Here is a 24,622-nt window from a genome sequence, read left to right as displayed (position 1 = left end):
AAAGCTGAGCACCAATTGAACGTACAAATAATAAACACTGACTTTGTTTTGTGGTTTCGTTATTTGATTCTTTTTTAAATCGAGCCGAAGGGAATCACATCTCCTTAAACACCTTCTGCTTGATTTTAATTGACTAGAATGCTGTTTCTGCTGCTTCTGGACACCAATGCCTTTTTATTCTTTAAAGGCCTATCCACTTAACCCATGGAGCAGGAGACCTCAACAGGATGCAGAGGATGCAGTCTGACCTTAGTACAGAGCAAGAAAGTAAGATGAAAAAAAAAAAAAAAGCAAAAATTACTTCAAATACAGTCTCCAAATGGGAAGACCCAGATGTACAATGAGTCTGGTTGTGTGCCTACGCCAGCGCAATCCGCCTCGCTTGCTTGCTAAAAGAATGCTTTCATAGCTTTGATGTCAGATGAATGAATTTGCAGAAGTATTCACTTTTTCCACAGTTCTTCAAGGGATTTTAGGAAAGCCTACGTTGTAGCTGAGAGTACAGACTGCTACGTCCTGAGGAACAGGGAATTTTCAAAGAGAAGCATTTCAGTGACAAAGCAAGTTTCCTTCTCAGCTTTTCCTGTAATTAAACTGACAATTACCCAAGGCCACTGGAGGAAATTATTTTTCAAAATTCATTAAGACTACCGAAATACAACCTTGCATATCCCTAGTGTACCAGGAAGAAAGTGGGTAGCTTTAAACACATCGCTTTAAGCTTTGAAAAGCTTCACTGAGAAAAAGAAGTAATCTGGGACAGCAGAGAAAACACAGTTTCATACTGCTAATGCCCCTTGACAGTGCAGTGTGCAGAAGTCAAACAAGGGAGTGAGTACAAAATATTCCTCAAACACTTTCTGTGGCCTTTCTATATTGATCTCCAAATGAAAATTACACCCACTGTCATTTTAGCTCCTCCACTGCATCCACACCTCTGTGGGAAAGTGACCCAGAACTTGCAGCTCGCCTCACACTGAAAGGATATTAAAAAAAAAAAAAAGTGCCCCCGATAGGAGTTTTGGATTTAAATACAAATGTAACATAAGTTTCTGGTATCCAAAATGGAAATGTTATCCTCCAGTGTGTTTATATAATCAGATTTTAAACTTTCCATCCAATTTATTCTTATATGTATATGTGTGTATATCTATATATACACACATAAAAGAACATTTTGCTCTGAATATGGATATATTTTAAAGTCAATTACTTAGATGAGTTACCATACAAAGCCCTCTGCTAAGAAGACTAAATACTTAAATATTAACATTAATAAGCATAACTAATGATTAATATGAAGTTTCTCATTAGTATTAGTATGTTCTCAGGATCCCACACTTCACTTTCTATTAATACAGCAATACATAGGAATGTAGAAGTAAGTAAAATGTTGCTAAACAGGTAGCAAAATATTTTTACATCTTTTGATGGTTAAATACCTCTGATTTTCTGAGACCTGTCCTGCTCCACTGGTGTCAACTGCAAAACTAATAATTACAGCCAAAACTACATTAAATTATTCAACAGTTTGTCCACACCTAAAAATAAACACATATAACTGTGCTAAAATCTCTACTAATTTTGAGACTTTCTAACAAAATTGTAATAACTTATAGGTCATTTTACAGTAGTTTATCAGACACTGTCTGCATTCCTTGAATACAACACCAGCTGCCATTTTATAAGGAATGCAAGTTTAGCTTGTCAACATTCAGAAAACACTTATCTGTTATGAAATTAAGGTTTAAGAGTCCTGCTGATACATACTTACTTTAGAGAAGCTAGTATACATTTCCAGGTTCATAACACACTACTTTAACATATCCTCCTCCATACACATGGAAGAAATTAAATTATTCAGACCAAAAAACCTCATTCTGATCTGCCTCCCCGTCTTTGAAATACATGAATTGTATAAAAACAAACAAAACCCCCAACAAAACAAACAAACAAAAAAGGCTGGAACTCATGTAAATCAATGTATAATGTTTTACATTTATTTGCTTTTAAAACTCCACAAGTGCTGTTTATTGTACAAAGTGCATTAGTCATAAATGCAGAGGCAGGGAGTCAGTGAGCATAGCAGAGTCAGCTGACAAGAACAGTTCCTGGCTATGATTCCCCATGGAGAGGAAGTAATATTACATTTTAATATGTCTTCATTTGATTGTTATTACTCTGCCTCCCAGGAGGCTATGCCACTGCATGGATCATGGCTGTTTTCAACCTACCAGGTCGGTAACATTGCTCTAATCAGACAGAGAATTAAGCTGCTGGATTTGTGCCTGTATATAGCTTTTCATTCACAAAGAGATTAGAAATGAAGGCACAGTCACAAAAATTCAACTTCCTTTACTCCTAAAAACACACATTAGTTACAAAATGAAAAAATGCCATCACAATTACTTAAAACACCAGCAGACAAAAATCTCAGCCTTTTAATTCTGCTACACTTATTACCTGCAGTTTCATGTTTTAGGATTACAAAAAACATTACCTATTTGCAAATTAAATGACATATGCTTTGAACCAACACAACTTTAAAACACATCTATTTCTAGAGCTTGAACATGAAATGGACTACATCACTGATGAGAGAAATTATGACCATCATATTTAATTTTCCTGTGAAAATTAAATAGACCTTAAACCACACACTATAGGAATAAAATGAGTGATGTCAACTGATGGGCAAGGGCAAAATTGATTTTGCCCCTCCTTAGTGTGCTGGACAATAAAAGTCATTCGGCAATATATTAAAGACACATCATTGATGAGGTCATGAAGAATTAATTGCTGCTGATGTGGATCTGTAAATAGCAAATTGAGAATTACAGGTTTTTTTAGGGGCAGTTCAGTAGTATCCAATAGTAGTGATTTTCCCAGTTTTTGTTCATTAAATACTGCTTGAATACTGCATCAGAAAATAGATTTTTCAAAATCAGAATAAAATAAAATTAAATAATACTACCCTTTTCAACTTTTCCCATACTGTGCTTAGAATGAAAAAAAAACAGCAGCAAAAATCCACACAAGCTTTAGATTCAACAGTAGTAAGAAGGTATTCTTAAAGCAAAGTTGCACTCCACCTCACATGCACTCTCAGGATTACTAAGCACATGTAAAGTTGTTGAGACTTTTTTATTGTATCAAGTAATAGAACACTGTTTTGGCCAGGCATCACTGTTTGTGCTCTGACTGCTTTCATCTGCTTTTGGTCCTTTTAATGATCCTCTTAGTAAAGCACTGAATAAATAATTCTTCTTTTCCATAAATTTAGATAACTTATGGGAGAGGTTTAGGAACACCAGAAATCACACACTGCAAAACCACAAATCACTGATCACAGGAGGGAGGTTGTTTCGAAACTACGCATGGACGAAAGAACAAGATAGGTGAGAGAACAGAAAGAGTGTTTTAATTAAATGAAATTAAATTCTGCCCCCCAGTAACAATGCCAGATCTGCATGGAGATCTGAAACAAAAAAAAAAATTGTTCAGGCCTCTCACCAAAGAGCAGGTAGTTTGGCACACATTACTCTGGGTGAGCTCAAGAACATTTAGAAAAAAGAGAAATACGCTAGTTTCAAATACTAGCAACTAACGCTTTCCCTTTTCTTGTAGTGACAAAAAGATTGACCCCAAAACCTTCACTTTTTAAAAAAAAATTAAACTGTGTTCTGAAATTTAACCATCAGCAGTCCCAAACCTGGACCGTAAGTACTAAAATGTAAATGCATTATGAATAGTTGAATGGAATGCTGTTATGTGTTGACTGTGTTTTTAATCAACAGACAATAAAATGATAACTTTCTACTGGTCTTTCAGAGACAAAGAAATGATCCTAAAAATCCCCCAATCAACAACAAACAAAAACCTGCTGAATTTGCTCAATAAAATTTAGGACCCCAAGACTATAATGAAAAATGTATAAAAGCAGCTTACCAATAATTTTGCTTTTTTCTAACATCTGGTTTTTTTATTTGCAAAGTCAAGGTGGCAGAAGAAAAAGAATTTTGAGGAGTTTCTCAGCCTAAAAAACATTTTAAAAACCTTATTATTATTCTACCTTATTCCAAACACTGTTTCAAATTAAGATAGATTTTTTCCCTTAAACTAGGGCTCATGGAGTGTTTACAAATACTCCTGATGCCAGCCTTTTTTCGCCTCTATCCACATGTGAGGCAGAAAGGACAAGATGAGAGGGAAAGGACAAGAATTCTCTATTCTTCTTTTTCACTTTGCATTCTTGCTTTTTAAATTAGGTCCTACACTGCGTGTCTCAGGATTTATATATAAACAGGATCCACAAATTGTATTCTCTGCAGCAAGTAAGCAGCAATGCCCTCTCCAGTCAAGCTAAAACCAGAACAAAATAAAGTAAAATAAAGGACAGGTCTCTTTTTGCCAGGAAGAAGCAATGTCTCTGCAGTGAAACTTTGTAATTCACTTTTCTAACCACTGCTCTGAAATGTGTCTTGTCCAACTGTGAATAGCATGACTTGTGGTACTTAGATGGGACTCACGATACAAGGGTATTTATATAATTCCCCATAAAAGTCTCCACTTGTATTCATATGTTAAGAGAGGGACAGATTCTATTACTGTTTCAATGGTTTCTTGAGAGTGCAATGCGGAGGACGCAATCAAGACAGAGCCAATCAGCTTTGTACTGTAATATACTTTGGTATATACCAGCTGTATGATTCCAGGGACATCTCTGGAAATCCACAGACTCTCCTTCCCACATCTCATGTCATCCAACAGCAAAAAACAGGGAGAGAGTTGTGAAGTTTCCTACAATCAGAATTATTTTATTAATTCCAGAGAGGCATGGCATCAAGTAAGAAAAATATACAAGGTAAAAAAAGCGCTGCTTATGTCAACAAAGTCTTTCCATAAAGAGAAAATAGAGACAGTGAGAGAGCTGGAAAATATAAATAAAAGCTGTGAATTCTGACTGGTTACTGCTGCCTATCATTTTAATAACACCACCACTTTCTCACTGAGTTAAGGAATACCACAGCTGAAGTGTACTGAACAGTGAACTATTTGCTGAATTATTATCCATTACTGAAGGTCACAGGTTCCACCCACCCACAAAAAAATCCTACTTGCTTCACTGCTGTCAAGCGCAGTGCTCCTTTCCAAAACTCCCTGGGAATGATTTAGAGATTATATAAAAACAAACCAGAAAAGCATCTCAATGCTGTATCACTATGAACGATGAGTCTTTCATTACAGTTAAGCATTTCTAAAAGAATTTCAGTTCTATATTTCACATACTCTGAGAAATGTTGTCAGATAATGATCCACTGCACACATGGTTGCTTCTAGTTTACATAAACAAATTATATATTTGTGAGTGCTGAAGTAACTGTGGCAGATGTAAGCCCACTAATTATGATGTATTTAGTGTATACCCAAAAGTATGCATCTAAAACAGATTACTAGTTAGTTGACTTCACCATTCACAAACAGGTATTTTATGCAAATTTATCCTCTCTCCCAGCACGCTACTGACAAAAGCTTCTTATGGATGGGGAGAAGTGTCTCCCACTGCCACAGCAAGCTTTGCTTAACAGTTCAGCTGAACAGAACTAATAGAATTAGTTAGCATTCAAGTTACACTGATTGTTGCTAATGACAAGAGGGCTTGCTTGAAACAAAAGCAGAGGCTTTAACATTAAATGAGGACCTACTTTCTGTATCAGACAAATTCAACTTCACTCTACAAGGATGTTCACCTGCCTTGAAAATCCCTGTTTTTTTTGTCTGTGGCACTTGGATAAGAAAGGGTTATAGTGAAAGTTCATACTAAATAAATAACTAACCCCTTGCTCATTCTACTGTCACTAATTGCATGCAATGATATTAATGACCCAGTAATTGCTATACGAGTAGCACTGAAGTGGAAAACATCATTTTGAGGCAGAGTTCATCTCTAGGTGGTAGGACTTCACCAGTGACTGAGTTAATGCCTAGTGACAGTTTAGAATATAACACTACAGATGAGAAAATGTGCCAGTCTCACGGTTATAACAGTTTAGATGGACATGATGTTATTTGCTTTGACCACACAGAGTCTAGGAGTAACCCCAATAAACTACCACAGTCAGACTTTGCCCTGTAGATGAACCTCATTCCTTTCAGGGGAGATGCTCTCTACTATAACAATCTAGAGCAATTTTCCACATGTTTGCTTCAATAAAAGAATACCTTCATCTCCTGCTTTTACATGTAGCACAACAAAAGTGTTCTTTATTGCAAAACACAAAAAAGCTATTTACATCATCTAACTATCCTTCAGCAACACAGAGTTTGGCACCTTAGTACTGAGATCAATTATGATACTATTGGATGACTGTACACTTGGCAAAGATGATCAGAAGTTAAGCACTGTTTTGACTGCAGTATGCTTATGTTTGTGTTTAGAGCTGTAAAATACCCACAAAGTAAACTTTAATGAGGGAACACTGCTGAAATAAAGCAATCTGAATTTCCACGGTTCTACAGGATCTGCTGTTCAAATACTTACCATTAAGAAATTAAGAGGTTTAGCTTATTTAGAAATTATCATGTAGGCACATCTTAGTTCATTTTAAGAAACTCCAGTGGGATATGCTAATTCTGTTTGGAATTTTGAAAAGTCACAACTAGACAGGCGAACTGATACTTTTAATACTTATGTTCATAGAGTTTTTAAAAATTCACTGGGGTTTTAACAGTGTAACATTATTTAGTTTTTTGTTTTATTATTAGTTATAATTAGTTATTATTTGGGTTCTTTTCCCTGTCGCAATGAAAATTCTTTTGCTAATAATTTCTGCTACTGAACCTGCTGTAGCAGCCTCTGGATGGCATGTGGAATCAACTTTCAGCGAAGGCTGGGGCCAAACACATGGAAAGCAACTCTGCAAAAAAGCCGTCAGGGTCCTGGTGGACACCAAGTTGACCATGAGTGCCACCAAGTGCCCTCGTGGCAAAGGAAGCAAACAGCTCTTGGGCGCAATCTGTAAGAGCAGTGGCAGCTGGTTTGGGGAGGTGATCCTTCCACACCACTCTGAACTGGTGAGGCCACACCTGCAGAGATGGGTGCAGTCACAGACTCCTCAACAGAAGACAGACACGGACTCCCAGGAGCAAGTGCAGTAAATGCTCATGGAGATGATGAACGAACAGGGCACCTGCATAGGAGGAGGGGCTGCATCCTTGGGGATACTCAAAACTCAGCTGGACACAGTTCTGGGCAACTGGCTGCAGGTGGGTGTGCTTGAGCAAAGGTTTGAGTAGGGGATTAGATGAGCTCCAGAGGTGCCATCCAAACCAACCCATTCTGGGATTCTGCAATCAGCTGGGCTGTTGTGGTTTAATGCATTTATGCGCTAACATGAAATACTTGAAAAACAAATAATTTTAAGTTTTCCTGCCAGGCTCTGGATTCAGAACTTTGTTTCTCTAACAGCAGTCCAGTGAGAACATAAGGACTACTCAGCTGCCGCAGTTTAGTGATTTTTGCTGTCTTCGTCTACCAAACAGAAAACAGATAAATCATGCTAACAAAGATCCAAAAATGCTTTTAAAAACCAGCCATATCAGCTTAATATGGACTCTTCTTCAAGAACAGCTAAGACCACCTTAAGCCTAATCCTGCTTTTACTTCGAGAAAAATTTGCGTGATTTCCTTGGGACTGAAAAAACAAACTGGAAGACTGCCCATTAGGGCTTAGTTTTATAGTCTGATTTATCAGAAATAAATCCTGAAATATTCTTCATCCAAGGTTTCCAGGATGCACTGAAGTCAGGAAAGAAAATCCAAACTGGCATTTAACCCTGGTTTCCAACCATTCCAGCCTTTTGGTTTAGCTGTTCTCAGAAAAAAGTACATTTCCCTCCATTCCAGCTACTTAAAGACTTTAATGAGGCAAACAATTTCAAGTCTTTAAAATGAGATTAATTGAAGTCTTTATAAATCCTTGTGCAGCTCTTCATCTTTCATTTTAGGACTTCAAATACTGCAGTATGTAACACATATGATACAAGCAACTGTATAAAGTAAAGAATAATCATTCCACTCAAGAGCTAAATGATCATCACCGAACTTACGTACAAAATAGAAATTAAATGTGTTTCAGTGTGGTAGTGCACTCTCAAGTTTCAGTTTAGACAGATACTTTCTTCATGCTTTCCTCATAGCATCTTTCCAATACACACCCCCTGATTTAAACAGTTACTCATATCCTGACTATAAAGGATAAAATACACACTCAGCACATTCTTCTTGTGCATGTAGTCCTGTAGATGTTTATGTAAATCTAAGAACATACACATTTTGGAGAAGATCAGGATTTAAGCTTTTTATTTTGCAAAGCATGACAAATGCTACATACACAAAGACTTCTAAGGAAGAATACAGTATCTTTCTTTGAGAATGTATTATATTTCCCGTATTTATTCCAGCTTCTGAGGAATTATGAAAGCAAGATATAAAAATAGAGACTAAAACTATTAAACAGCTTCTTATGAAATTTTAAAATCTGTTTAATTCTTGAGTATTTCCTGAATATTTTTTTCTTCCCATCTGAACAATTATTCTTCATTTTTCATCTGATTCCAGATCTATTCAGAATACTTGCAGGGGTGTGGGGGAAGATAACTGTATTTTTTTCACAACATGCCATCAATTAACAAACTGAGAATTCCTATCTTTCATTTCCTTCCCTTAGGAATAGAGACATAATAACAGATTTCCTGCTGAACTATCTCTGTCTACTTTAAAGGAGATAAACGATTGGTATTGCCTAGGTAATGGCACTGAATATGAACAAAGTCCATCAATATAAAATAGCCTTATTCTCTTACAAGACCTGTGTGGTCTGGGACAAAACCCCAAAGGACCATGACTCCATTAATCCTGCAGGTCTTAGACTCTGTTAGAAATCTGAAGCTGCACAGACAGTGATTTTTCTCTCTAATAATATTATTTGTATAAGCTGTATTTATATTTCATTCAACAAGAGCTAAGTGGTATTGCTGATACACCCCTTAAAAGACTCTTCAGCAAAGTCAAAGACTGACCTCTGGATATCATTTTACACTAAGGAGAAATTATTTATCTAATTTTCTGAGGAAGGAAGAGGAGAAAGGAAAGAAAAAAGTGATCTTTGTAGAAATGGAATCAGAGTGACTTTTATTGCACTGGTTTTCATTAACACCATCACCACCACCACAAGAAAACAAAACAAAAAAAACCAAAAAAAACCCAAACAAAAGGGAAGGGAAGGGAAGGGAAGGGAAGGGAAGGGAAGGGAAGGGAAGGGAAGGGAAGGGATTACAGGTCTATGAACAGGAATGTATGCAAACAATGCATACATGACTAAGACGCATTTTATTTCTTATAAAAATGACAGCAAATGTCCCAACTACCAGAACTTGCACTGACAAGGCTGTGTCGTGAGCTTTTGAATATGAACTAATAAAATCCTATCTAGCTCCAGTACTCTCTAAAATGGTGTCCTAGCTGAGCACTGGCCTAGTTTTCTACGCCTCTCAGCGCTTCTGAGACCAGCATCACTGAGTTTATTGTTTTCTCCTTGAATGACAGGAAGGTGAGGGTTTTAGCTTCAGGATGGCTGGGTTTTCAAGAGTGGGGTGCTTTTTTGTCCAGCTCATTAAAATGTATGGGTACCCTTGCTGAAGCTCAGTCAGTATGCTAGCAACAGAGTGGTAAGTTAGCCATTTGTTTATGCCACAATGAGTAGGAAAAATAATACCCTGAGGCACTCCAGTATTACTGCTAGGCCAGTGTGATTTTTGAGGCATTAGACTGAAGGCTGAGTAAGTTCTTTCAACCAGGTTATGCTGTAATCTTCCAGGAAATGCAACGTCTATTATGTCTTATTGCTATAATGAAATAATTATACAAAACTAATGAAAATGAGACGTACTTAATAATTCTCTGGGTAAATCCATGACATAGATATGACAGAACTGACAGTGCATCAGAAAGCTCCATTTGTGCCCATAATTTTCAGGTAATAATTGTAACAGTGCCATTTGTTCCACTACAGTTGGTCTTCTGTGGATGTTTTTAAAAGCAGCACTAAATAATGAGCACATTTCCTCATTTAAGCCAAATATTTGAGCATGGTCATTTTTATGCTACACATTTTCACAGGAGTTACTATCTCTCTATATTGCTATCTCTCAATAGGTAATTTTGTTGCTTTCACCCTCATAAATATCTCACTGTATTTCAGCGGGAAGTTTGTCAAAGTTAATATTGTTTAAATGGGACCACATTTTTATATACTCCCCAGCTAAACAAAGTGTCCATATTTAGCAATCTTTAAAACCAAGAAAATGGTGGTTTGTATCTCCTGTAACTCTTACCTAGTAATTTCTAAAACTAGTAATTAATATTAATAATGCAGTGAATTCTTACTTAAGCTTCTGAGACATACAACCTTGTTTCATATATTACCATGTTTCACTATGGATATAACTGGAAAGTGAGCATTAATTTATATTGAATTAATTTCCATTTCCATTTCAAAAGTACTTGATCAGAGCATTTTTAAAACTGCCAATATTTTTAAATCAGAAATTGAGAAATAATTACACTGGCAGACATTACACGAAACAATTATCAATCCTCCAGTTTTCAAGGAGGTGGCAGAAATGGTTGTGTTCAAGGTTTCAAGGTGGTGTTCAGGGACTAATCTTTTAGCAGGACCTGTTGTGACAGGACATGTGTTAATGGTCTTAAACTAACAGAGAGTAGACCAGGTATGGTGAATAAATGTTTTACAGTGAGTGTGTGAAACACAGGAACATGATGGCTAGAGAGGTGGTAGATACTCCATACCTGGGAACAGAGGTCTGAGCAACCTGATCTAGTTGAAGATGTCCCAGCACACTGAATGGGGTTTGGACTAGATGAGCTTTAAAGGTCCCTTCCAACCCAAATTATTCTATGATTCTGCAAAATAAGACACTCGGGTATCTAACTTCCTTGTAACTGCAGAAAAGCCAGGTATTTGCAGAATTTGTTCTATCACCTAATAACTGCGGATACTTGCTCAAGACTTAAAAAGTGCCCGTGGGGCTAAATGAGATCCACAGGGCATAATATTACAATGACAAAACCTAAACTAATGTAAATTGTTGTTTTACTGCTGAGGTCTCAGCTTATGCTAGCTCCTGATTCACATCATTAACTTCACACATCATAAGTAATTTGAATCACTGAACACAGTGGCTACTTCCAGACTTGCTTTCAGACATAAATCCCTGATCAGAAACTCACACAAAGTTTCTACTGCTGCACAGAGGCCTGTGCCAAGCATATTTGTTTAGCAAGCCAGGACCATGAAAAAGGATAAAATTCAAGACTATGGTAGTCCAGGTTTTACCCAAGAACTCTCCTAGCTACTGTATGGATATAATAGGTATGTTTTGAGGAAAAGTATGTTCAATTACAGGCCCTTACCAGTAACCCTTGTGAGGAAACTACACTGACAAAATTGGCACCAAAGTGGCCAAAAGATGCTTCCTGTGAGAGTCCCCAGAGCACCTGGAGCAATGGCTAGCCACGTCACACAGGATGCCTCATCTGAGAACAGCTGGGTCACTGTGCTCCTGCTCTTGGCATAAGTGAAGCCAAGGACAAAGCCAACAGCACATCACCAGGGCTGTGAGCAGGAAACACATCACAGTTTAGCTGCACACAACTTCTAATGCAAATACAGAACACAATATCATCCACAAAAAAAAAAAACAAACCAAAACCAAAAACCCACAAACAAAAAACCAAAAAACAAATCAACCTTATACAGGCATAGAAGTACAACCACATGTGGTTTACACAAACCAAGGAAAAAAGAGACAGAGACCCTTGGAAAATCAGGAACAATATTGAAAATAGGCTGGCAAGAAATAATTTTCAGATAAAAATACATAAACCTATTCATAGTTTGCTTATACTACACAAGACAGCAAAATAACGAACAATTATATTTAAAATAATTAGAACTGAAAGTTTGAACTTACATATGACGTAATAATCTTTGTTCTTCTGAAATTCCAGGCCCCAGAGATTAGGACTGAACTCTTGAAACTTGATGGTAAACTTAACATCTTGATCTGGCTTGGCACAGTTAAGTAGAGGTGTATTGTCCTTTTTAATAGCACAGCTATCTGCTTGGTCTTTATCAACCATGTAGACCTTATAATATTCATACTGGCCAATAGTTTTAGAGTCCACCTTTGGGCATATAATATCCAGTTTGTCTCCTATTTGTGGATATAGTACCAATCCTTGTCCAGGAAGGAATCTAAAAGGAAGGAAAAAAAAAGGGGTAGAAAAGATAAAATTTGAGATACTTAATAAAATCCCACACAGAAAAGTAGCAACTGCAGTGAACAGACAGGACTACAGTTTCCAAAACCAAAATGACAGACTGAGCAAACCAAATCTTAATAGTTTGGGCTTGATTCAATATCAACAAGATGTTTATTTAGATCTTGGAAATTATAGATGGATTGAGTCTTTTAGTCCTTATCCCAGTTTTGGGCACACTAACAGATTTTACATCTCTCTCTGACAGGCATCTCTGTTTCTTGCACTGCATTTAGCCATGCAGGGCAGCTAATACAATACCTGGTGAGCTGTGATTCTGTTTTTCTGTTTCGCTAATATTTCTACTATTCTTGCAAGTATTTTGCTAATTTTGAATATGGCAGAATGACAAAAATAATCTTTCAACCCTACTGAACAGCCATGTGGGACAGGAAAAAATGTAAGACTTTTACAATATATTAACATGCTGATAAATATTACTAATGTAACACAAAGGATTATGAGACACTCAACCATGCTTACAGATCTCTGTGATAGACAGAGATCTACCTGATCCATGGACCACACATGCTTCTGAGAAAAACACTTATATCCAGGACAGTGTGACCTTTCCACTACAATGATTTCTTTTCACAAATTCCACCACCACTGTCATTAATTTAGCTCTTTTTTTTTTTTTTTTTTTTTTTTTGTGCTAGCAGTTAAAGACAGGTGTGCTTTTTTTCTTAGTATGGGAAGACTTCTTACACAAACTGGCAGGGAGCTTTAATATTTGCAGTTAGACACAGTATTTTGTCTTTCCTACTCATATTAATTAACAGGCAAACATGACCACTTCTTCATGGAAGAAAAATAGAAATAATTACTTATAGTATGGATTTGTGCACAAAATGAGGAGTCATGTTCTCACAAGGACAAAAGCCACAGCAGGTTTGTTTGTTTCTCTCTCCATTAAGACATATTTGTTCAATTAAGGCCAAGAAGTGCATGTTTTAGAACAACAGCCACAAACACAACCAATGTACTCGAATGCACAGAGCTAAAAGACTTTCTTTCCTCTTTTTTCTGCCTGCCAGCATTTTCCAAAGATCTTCCTTAATGGAGAATCGGCCTGAAAAACCAAGTGAAACAATTCCTGTCTAATGAACACCCTTCTCCAAGTGCTAATATTTAAACAGCACACGTAGTAAATCTAGCTTATTCACAGGCAGCCTTCCTGGAAACTTTAAATTAGAGTATCAAGGCCCACGCAGAACAAAGCTGTAGGCGTCGGTGACCTCCAACCTCAGCTTGGCGAAAGGAGCCACCAGCATGAAGTACTGGTGGGAGAGAACCCACTAAATTAAAGGATGATGCAACGCCCCAAATTTCGAATCCATCATTTACAACTGCTTGCTCCACACAATTCAAGTTTATGATCTGTGCTAATTGAGCAGGATTATTTTCACTCACAAAGCCAGTGTAAGAATTATATTTGTTATGAAGCAGCATGTAGCAGGACAAAGACATGTAATTACAGATTTAGGGAACTAGAACAATGAAATGTTATGGCAAGAAAAGCGACTGTTGATGTATAAATCACTGCGCTCTTTTGTGCTGTGCAGTGTAATTTCCAGACTGCAGAAACTGGGCTTGGCCACGGCTGTTCAAACTGAGATTGGAGATGGGGCAAAGCTGCGCCTCCTCCCCCCGTTTTCAGACGTGCCAAAGGAATACAGCAACTACCACCTCAGGAAAGCTGAAATGGTCAAACAAATGGAAAGGTGGGAATGCATCCTCGGAGTTACCAGCCTGCTGAAGGACAACCAGAAGTGAATGTAGATATGGCACCCAGGGATGTGGTTTAGTGGTGAACACAGCAGTGCTGGGTTAACAGCTGGACTTGATGGTCTTACAGGTCTATTCCAACCTGAGTGATTCTATGATCCTATAACTGAGGAGGATGCCAGCCAGCAAATATTCCCAAGGGAGCAGCATGTACTCTGATTTTGGCTCTCCTTGGGGATGAACTCTGACCAGGCGGAAGCAAAGGGACAGAGTTTCCAAGCCAACCTGTGTCACCTGTGACTGACTTTTCCACCTTGTCTGACCACAGCACCATTTCAACTTTGCTCCTGTGCAGCACTGCTGTATCAGGAAGATGACAATCGCTCATACTTCCCCATCTGCATGCCAGGACAAAGGCTGGTCACTGTATGATCCCACTGCCGCAAATATTTCTTCTTGCCAGCAGTTCTTCTTCACATAACAGGACCGTGTAATAGGAAACATGAGATTTCAAAGGACTAAGTCTTTGCTTTAAGTGAATCAAGTTAGATTCCTATACATAACGAATATTAAATTCTTAAGGTTAGATAAATGTTCCTGTCCATCATTATCAATAATATAACCTAAAATCTGCCCTGAGAAACAAGACATTGATTCTAATTTTAGACTTTGGGTATATACATGTAACAGCCACAGTATATGTTCTCCATGAAAACTCTGAGCACAAACAGGATGGATTAAGAGATGGTATGCCAGGCAATCCTCAGAAACATCTATAGGAAAGAGGGCACACTTGTGAGCCTTAGTTTCAGCCAGGAATTGTCCCATAAAAGGTAGAGGACACAACTGTCCCCAACAGACAGTTAAAACTACATTTTACAAGAGCTTTAAATGAATGTACTTGTTAGACTTTATGGCAGGGAATATTCTTGCTATGACTCTGAAGTCTGTACAGTTTTAGAACTAAACTCAGTAAATCTCCTTCTGCTTGAGTGTCTGAACTTGTAGGATCTAATGCTGATGGGATTAGGGAAGAAAAAAGGCTTAAAATGCAAGGATTAATCTGAGAACTTGATTGTATTGAAATTTTTCCACACTTGGCAGTTTTGATCATGACCTTTGCCAGGAAAGATATTTTTCCAATTTACTTTCCTTATTTTCTTACAACAACAAAGCACAGCTATGGATGGAGTTAATAAAAAAGTTTCACCTCATGCATTTCAGTTCAACCACAAAACCTACAGTGGCTGATTAGTCGTAGCATGATTATTATCCCTGCATTTGTGCAGTACTTTTGCTACTGTACTTTTTATAAAGATTTTAAATAAATCATTTTCTGGGTAGTAAGCATTTTCTGAAGCTATTTATAAAATGTCAGGAGGATTAAGACTACTGTTTTATGATCCTATTTTTGAAGATCTTCTATTTGAGAAAAAAAAAAAAAAAAGGCAAAAAGAAAAGGACAATGTACATTCCGCCTTAGTGGAGATTAAAAAAGCACCAGGATTAATCCTGAGTCTTTTCTGCAAGTGTTGATGTTGTCTTAAGTATTCCAAAGTAGCATCAAGACTGATTAAATGCTTGCAGGACAGTGTCTATAAATTTTAAGTTTAAAATGGCTTTAAAAGTCTGGTCAAAATGTGCCTTCAACTAATTAGAAAGCTTTTTCTTTTTCACGTCAAAACATAATAAAGACAAAGCAAGGTATTTCCAGAATCCTGGGACTGATCCTGTGGAGGCTGTTACTCCAGTGGTGGCTTAGGACAGTGACATGCTCTCCAAGAAGTCAGGATAGTGACAGCACTGGAACCATTGCTTTCTATAAAAGTCCTTCTAACTTTCGGCATTTCAGCTCTAAGTATGATTTACTGCAAAACTTAAAATACCAACACAGGCCCCTGGACCCCAACAAAAACTTAAGAGAAAAGCTTAGCAAGCTTCCCAACTCATTTCTGTCAGCAGTCAGATAGATACAGAAAGACTCTTGGAGCATTTGAAAAATCCTGCTCACAATAAATAATCCTGGTGCCTGCTGTGAGAAAGCACAGAAAAGTATATTAAGTACCATATAAGCTGTACGATGAAATTCATGCACTTTCTGTCTGGCACTTTTCGATACAGATGGCATTTTTACTGTCAGCCCAAAACTGGTGCATTGTGGGCGACATCTGACATCTGTGCAAAAGCCCATGGATGTGAATCCCTCCCACAAGTCCAGCTAGTCATGCAGCTCATCAAATATCAACACCTTGCAGAGTTCCCAAACCTTTTTTAAAATAATTATTGTACTTGACCAAAAAGTCACAGAGACACAAAGACAAATTAGGAAGAGAGTAGTTAATTCCCTGCTCACACAAACACTTCAATGATTTTTTTCTACCACACTTAATTTTAGGTCCCAGCAACAGCTCCTGGCACAATGCAACCTTACTTGTCAAAGTCTTCAAGAAGTTAAAATTTGATTGTGAAATTTTATATGTATTTTTTTAAAAGTATATTAGTTTCTAAAGAATTTCTTAAGAATCTCCTTATTGTTTAGAGAAACTTGGCACATTCAACCATATTAATTTACAAAGGAAATTTGCTTAATGACAACCATTCAAACCTGCCTAACCTCATAATAGCACACTCTCAAAAAAAAAAAAGTAGAACTTAACCTGCCCACACTCTCATTCACTGAGAATATTCTATCATTTCTTAGTACGCAGAAATTTCTGAAATTGTAAAATTATCTACAGAAAAAATTCTTAGAAAAATAAATTCTTAAGAGATTTTGTTAATCAGTATTGAGTGATGTAACCAAGCGCTTTGTCAGGGTTTTTCCAGCTTACGAAACTATACACATACATATATGTACATATACTATGAATATATATGCACACTTAGCTTTAACTATATTCTAGTAATTATAAAATAAATATGATTTTAGAAAGCACGTTAGGACTTGATGCAAGGCTTGTATATTTAACTGGGGAGGCAGTGCCAAATTTCTGTACTTTAATAACTTACCTGAACTAATTGGTGTAGGCAGTTACCTTCAAATTCATGTCACAAAAATAATCCTAAAAATGTGAACAATCAAGACGCTTCTTAAAATGCAGCCTGAAACCTACTGTTGGGGAATCCTACCCGCTTAACTTTATGAAGTTTTAACTACGAGCCTGACTCTAAAGTTATTAATTGAGAAGTTATTAAGGAAATATCATGAATACTAATAACACAGAATGTTAGTCCGTTACTTACAAAACTGCAAACTGAAACAGAATACAGAATCACATTCCACATACAAGTCCTTACTGCCTAAAAAGAATGTTTTTTAATGAGTGTATGTATTAATCATCTGACTTCTGAGAAAACAACAACATTCATATTTCAAATATCACTTAGTCTACAGAGAGAAATATTTAAGCAAGGCAAAAGTCCTACCAGCTTGATGCAAAACAAATAGAGTTTTAAGGAAAAGGCTAGCGACTTCAGTGAAGTAGCAGAAAAACAATTTCCTGATTCCCAAAAACACTGCACTGCATGAAATCCAAAAACAAAGATCAGAGCTCTCTGCAAAAGGTCTACACAAAACTTTCATGCTAGATTTTGCCATATTCAATACCACGTACAAAAATGTGCACGTGCATATAAGGTATACACCTGGCTGTAAATGCTTTTTGTGCAAAAGCAGTGATTTTATAGGACTCATCTCACTCCACCTTAAATAGATTAAGTGAACACGAATTCAGTGAGAACAGGATCAGTAACTGCTGTGGACAGACAGAAAAACAAGCTTCATCAAAAAAAGATTAATGTGGAGTCTGTCTCAAAATGGGTACATAATTTTATGAGGAAAAAAAGGCACTATGCTTCTGTAAAATCTTTGTAAGAAAAAATACCATAGTGTGACACAGCAAGATGACAGACTGGCTTTATACACAGACTAGCTAATGAAACTTTGAGAGCAAAAAAAGTATAGCATTTCATATTATTAAAATTATTTAAAGTGAGCTTTGGAAGCTACTTTTCTTTACCAGTGCAGTCTTATTAAATCATTTTAATACTATAGGAAAGTTTTACACAACATGCTAAACAGGGATGTTTTTGAATTTAAATAAAATTGAAAAAGTTTAATCTGCTAACCTTTATTTATATGTAACATTTTTCCACACAGTTAATGAAACAATTTATGTAAGGAATGGCTGCTGGCATTAATGGGACTTGCAGGCTAGAAACTAAAAGGAATTCAAACAAATAAATAAACAAATATATTCACACTCATCCCTTAAGATCTTTAATGGCAAGTACCACATTATACAAAGTCAAATTATAAAATATTATAACATGAGTTGGTAAAGAAGCAAGTCCTGTATTTCTCACTTCTACTGTAAGGGAAAAACCTATGTTCAGGCTCCCCTGAAATAAACCTGCAGTAAGCTCATAAGTGCTTTGAAACAGCTCCCTGAAACCACATCTGATCTCCATACTAGGATCTGGGGTACCTTATTCTCCTCACTCTTCCTCACCTCTAAAAGAGCCCATCTTCTTTCAGACTATCTGGGCCAAATGCTTGCAGTGCACTGAAAAAGGAAATGGTAAAGGTTTAATGTTGTTTTAATCACAACGCTGGACACAACATGTCAGTGGCACCACCATTACATGTGCCCCAAGTAACCACACAAATGGGCACTGTTCTTGGTGCCTTTTTCTGGACCTATTCTTACTGACATCAGCTTCAGGATTTCCATTTACTTCAGTAGGGCAAAACAATGCAGTATGCTTGCAAGTGGAATCTTAAAAACCCTACACAAGAATGATTCTGTAGCATTATCATGTTTTTTCAAAATTTTTAATGGAAATTAGGAATGTGTATGAAATTTTAGCCATTTCATGTATCCATTCATTGCACTACCTTTAGCAAAATACTAGAGGAAAGCATTTAAAATACAACAAGGGATTTCTAATACGTGTAAACCAAGGATGGGCTTAGAGTGCATATGCTTCTCTCCAAAGGAAATATTCTTTTGCATGGACCTGCTGGATTTGACAGTCAAATTGTACCATCACATCACAGTTCTAAAGGCACAGAGCTTCTACTGTACAGAGATACCCACAGACACCATTCGTCTTCAAACACATCAGAAATTGCCCTAGCTGGTCTCCTAGATCTGTCACGAGCTTCCTTCAACCAGTAACTTTTATGACTAGTGCTTTTGCAAAAATACAGATGCTTTTTCATTCCACTCAGCTTAGAATCATCCCAAGTCTAAAGGTGCCTTGCACTTGAGAGAGCACAAACCCTGCAGCCAAGACGTGGTATTTGGCAAAAGTGTACCCCTTTCACCCTTCATGTATATGGAAGGTCACCTGCAACCCAGCACCAAGCACATCTTATTGGAGATACTCAAAGAGAAAATCTGTTTCCTTAAACGCTGTGATGTACAAGGTTCTACAGTACAGATGTGATCTCATTCTTCATACAAAGTAAGTAAGACAAAGCAAATGCTGCAGACTCCCCTTCAAGGGTACCCCAGTCCTCGGTTCCAGCAGAAGCATGTCACTTTGCAGTCCCTCTCCAGGGAATCATGTCATCTCAGATTGGGATCATGGCGTCTTGGAGCGACCACAAACGCAGGGGCACCGAGAGCCCCCTTTCCCCAACCCACCATGTGCAAACAAGGCAGCATCCTGCCTTCAGCCACCTGGTGTGCAGCTCCAGAAGGGTTTTGCTGTTAGGCAGCGTATCTGTTTCAATGGGATGTCACCTCCACATGCGGGAGGTGGTTAAGTTTTGATCAAAAGTTGCCCTTTCCCTTGCTGCTTTGGCTCTCACTCACAGAAAAAAAGCAAAAACCCCCACTTACATAACTAATACCTTCAAACCAATTTGTGTTTTACCCCTCCATCCCCATTAAACCCAGAACGTAAAAATGAATGCTTGTTTTTCCCCACTTAAAAGTCAGTCATGTTTTTCCCTGCCTTAAAAAACTTCTGAGAGCAAACACTTACCTGTCTTTTCCTTTGCAATGGGTTTTTTGCATAAGAATGTGAAACCTGGCTCAGAATATTTACTGCAAGGGTAAGGCCTGAAATGTTGCAAAGATACACAATCCAATCTTTTACTAAATCTAAGGATGTTTTTCAAAAAAATATAGATTTTATATTCCGTTTTCATATATGACCTCCATATAAGGCACTATTAATAGCAATTAACTTTTTGTATTATATGCAGAAAGCCATTACTGCTCTGCTTAAAGTACTTAAAGCACTAGAGGATTCTGATCCATTTACTAAATCAATTCCTGTTACCACAAAAGAACCACTAATGTGCTTCACGACAGTCTTTTAAGTAAGGAGCAAAAGAAAAAAAGGGACGAGTATGACCAATGTTCTATTTTAAAGTGTATTATATTAACATTTCATCAGCATTTACAGAAATATGAACCTCACAACAGCGCTGGACTTACTTAGCTTCAGCAAATGGAATCATTGCTCACTTGCTCTCATACAAAAGCACGGAAACACACAGGCACATTCTCCTTCTTATTTAATTTCATTTCAATAGAAATGTGCTTTCTGTGTAAAGTTTAAAAACTGCAAGTGGCTGCAGTGGAAAGTAGCAGCCAGTCTGTATAAATGGCTTACTCTGAGAAATTTCTGAAAGAAAAACACTCAGTAGGTGCATTGTAATTAGTTGCTCTTTCTAGTTACCTCTTGACAAATGATGCATGCGGGTCTGGATGAGAGCCCAACTCTTGACCCATGCCACCACTACACACTTTAGTACTTCACGCAGAAACCCCTAGCCTCAGCATTCTTTTCATTTTGCTTTTTCCAGAAACGTGGTGCTAAGTATTGCACAACATGAGAATCAGATATGATTAGCAAAGCTAGAATTCTTTCAGAAGTGCTTCATATAGCTACGTCCTAAATATATCTGAGGAAAGTTTCCTGCCTTTGATTCCTTCCAAATATGTAGCATGTTTTAGGGCTCCATTCAAGGACAGAAGTACATGGAAATACACAGGACAAACACTACTTCCACAACACATAATAATACACTTTGGCAACATTTGTAAGCCTTTCAAAAAGAAGATATTCTTATGATCATTACTTTAATATGGGCAATTATAAGCTTATTGAGAAATGCAACTTTTGCCACAAAAAGTACCCATGAAAATAAATAATTTTTTTGGATAGCACTTTACTGCCCCCTTTTGCACTTTAACATTAGAACAGGTTTCAGTGTGAACATACATCTGAGGAAGAGTGTGAAGATAAAACTATAGGGCATCATGTTTAGTCACTAATAGACTCTTAGGCACTGCTTTAGGGACATCTTCCCCTTGCCTACACTGCAAACAAATGAAACATCTAGCTTTCATTGTCCTTAATCTTCCATGGGAGAGATCAGTAATGGTTTAAATTGCAGTCTTCCATTGCAATCTGAATGTTTATGGGCAACTGGAAAAGAGGGGGATATTGCTCATTAACACTAGTTGTCTCTAGCATAATTTTCTAAGGCAAAGATCATCTGCAACGTGAATTTGGTTTATTCATCAGGATGACAAAGGGCTTTCCAGTCTGAGGCCATGCATATGTTAGCAATGCCTGAACTAAAAGGATGGGTGTATCCTTCAGAACAAAACTTCACAAACTGGCAGGCAAGAATATTTCCATGAAAGGTGAAGACAAGAAGCCTAGACATTCAAATACCCTGCAAGCCTAGAGGCATAAACCCGTTCTGCAACTCTGCACTGCAATTACAGTCAGTACAGAATCGATGTATGTCTATGTGTGTCCACATAGATCTGCAAAAGGTAATAAATCTATAGTCTAGTGGGCAGTTATTTACAAAATACTAATTCATTATGACAGAGCCAGAGGGGGACCCATCCTGTACCAACCCTCGACTTCCATTTGAAAAAGTCCATGTGCTGCTGTGTACACTTACATTTAAACTTAATCCATTTTCCTCTGTCATCCTACAATTACAATACAAGTCACAATAATATTAAATTTCAGTGCCTACAGCATTGCACAATTGAGCCATTACTGTAATGAAAACTGACTCCCTTTGATATTAACACTGGTGTTTTCTCTCATTTGCTAGCCATGAAATACAGGAAGAGACCAATGTTGTTTTAATTAAAGAACTGTTGTTCAAAATATGCTACTGGGAATATTAAAGTAGTTCTTTGCTCTTATGGCAAAGATAATCAGGTATTTATATAATTTGAATTTTGGGGAAAAAAATAAAAAAGAAAGTAGAATAAAAAAAAATCTGTGCCACAAATTCAGCGTAAAACAAAACCATTGCTCTACTTGACTTGTGCTCACAGAGGCAGGGTGTGCCAAACCCAAGAGATGGCACTTTATTGAAAAGATGCAGAGCAGTAGTTAGCATGGAACAGAAAGTCAAACCAAACCATGTGTGTTTCTTACACAAGTCACTAAAGCCTTTGCTTTTAGAAAGCTAACAGAGAGCAGCTGGCATTTGCCAAAGAACTACTTTTTGAAAAGTGCAAACCAGATTGTTCTATTGCTGTGCTATTCCATGCTCTTCTCTACCATTCCTGTTAGAAAAACAAATGTCTAATGTCAGCCACAATATAAGGATGCCAACCAAAGTTTGCAGCCCTCCTTCTCTTAACTACAGTTTGCTCATACCTGTGCAGTCTTGTTTCAAGACATGCTTCAAGCAAAGTCTATAAAAGAGGGCGGGGACTGTCTTGTTAGTTGATGAGACATTAATAATCGGTGATTGTATCTCCCTTTCAAAGACAGAATTTCATCTACTTTGCAGTTGTTAGAAAATGTATTATTGCATACCATTTGCCTGAATAAGTAAACACTGGAAGTAGAACAAATTGTTAACTCACAACTTTCAGGAAAAGTTATGCCAAATCAGTAACAGAAATGTATAACAAACAATCCATTTTTGGCAAACCATTTTTATGCCAAGGAGAAAATTACCTTGAGCATAAATCCAAATGGGAGACCTATAATCAGTCAGCACTTATTTCTTACATTAAACCCAAGATTCAGCCACTTCCAAGCACAAAGATCCTATGTTCTTAGACGAAGTACCAGCTTTTCCAAGGTCTGATGACGTACAGAAGCAGAATAAAACCAGGTGGCCACAGCCACCTTCAAGGCAGTAGTAATATCTGACCTATGAAGAAACAGATTTTGGCCCACTACAACATCTGAGCCTCTGAAATGAAGCTTAACTGATACCTGAGTAGTTTAAAAAATTCTGTAAAGATCCAGAATGTGCATTTGACACAACTGACATCCCTGACCCAGATGGAAGAGTCCACTGGAGGGGTTCAGCAGAAAGCTGCGGATAACAGGCGATCCAGCCACTCAGTTTTAACCCACTGCCCTGCACTCATGAGACACTGACATTTGGTTCAGCCTCTACTGCAGGGGGGCTCAGACAGTGCACCCATCACAAACCAGGCCCTCTTTTGCAGGGGGAAACCTGGGCTCCCGGGTCACCCTCAGTGACATTTGGCATTACACCAAACAGTGAGCTAAAAAATGCACAGAAAACTCAGTGGAAGCAGGGTTACCTGTGCAGCCAGACTCCAGAGGCACAGCTGATAGACCTGCTTGAGCTCCCAGCTGGCACAGGGGACACACGGACTACTGGCACGCTATGTATCTCTTTCCAAATGCAGACAGGGATGTAGCTTCTGACATAATTTTCTGATTTTAAAAAAAGGCAACAAAGCTTTGGAGAGATCTGTATTTGTCTAACCCCAAAAATTCTCTTACCCTGGCCTTGGTTCAAGACAGCTCATGCTTAATTTGTCCTGCTTCAGCAAAAATATTCAGCATTCAGCACATGCTCAACATGAGCTTTTCTGAATAAGGACAGTTTCCCAAGTCAGGCTGTAAGAGCACAGTGCAGTCCTACTTGCCTTGGTGTCACACACTGATCCACAGAATGGAAGACTACAATACACTATAAATCAAAGATGTGGCTTTTGGTTTTCTTCAAAAAGTGCCTGAAAACTGTCTGATACAAAGAGTGATTACCACTAAAAAACACCTTTTAAATATTTCTTTCAGGCAGTGAAGTAATCTGTATGCCAGTGTGACTGTCCCTGTTCAGCTGATCTGGAAAAAGAAACCCCCCAAAAACCAGAAGGTAAAGTGTTGTGCAGTAATTAAGCTAGACTGCTTCTGAGCTAAACTGAAATTAATTAAACATGAAGAAAGCAATTGAAGTGTGGACAGAGAATGCTATGGGACTGCAAATCCTTAAAAGGAGTCAAGATATTCCCAACTCCAAATTTACACTTTCATCTAGTCAGGTATAGAAACCAACTGCTGCTCAGGCAGTAGGTAAGCAGATGGCAAGCACCAAGCAAAAATGAAACTGTGAAATGATGCACCACTGACGAGGAGTCAGAAGAAGCGCAGTTATGTGTGCTTCAACCAGTGCTCACTGCATAGGTTCCTTAAACAAACTGCTTCAAACTTGGAGAACATCAA

General features: G+C 37.6%; 1 protein-coding gene across 1 annotated transcript in view; it reads right to left on the bottom strand.

The window, feature by feature from the left end:
- Positions 1-24,622, bottom strand: part of EFNB2 (ephrin B2) — a 41,264-nt gene that overhangs the window by 7,047 nt on the left and 9,595 nt on the right. The window contains exon 2 of the mRNA XM_041468558.1: positions 12,055-12,338. Within this exon, the coding sequence (XP_041324492.1) occupies positions 12,055-12,338 (284 nt within the window). The remainder of the gene's footprint in view (positions 1-12,054; positions 12,339-24,622) is intronic.

The sequence above is a fragment of the Pyrgilauda ruficollis genome, unplaced genomic scaffold (assembly GCF_017590135.1).
Source record: "Pyrgilauda ruficollis isolate IOZ18807 unplaced genomic scaffold, ASM1759013v1 scaffold22, whole genome shotgun sequence".
Lineage (NCBI taxonomy): Eukaryota > Metazoa > Chordata > Aves > Passeriformes > Passeridae > Pyrgilauda > Pyrgilauda ruficollis.
This window is presented reverse-complemented; position numbering and strand designations above follow the sequence as displayed.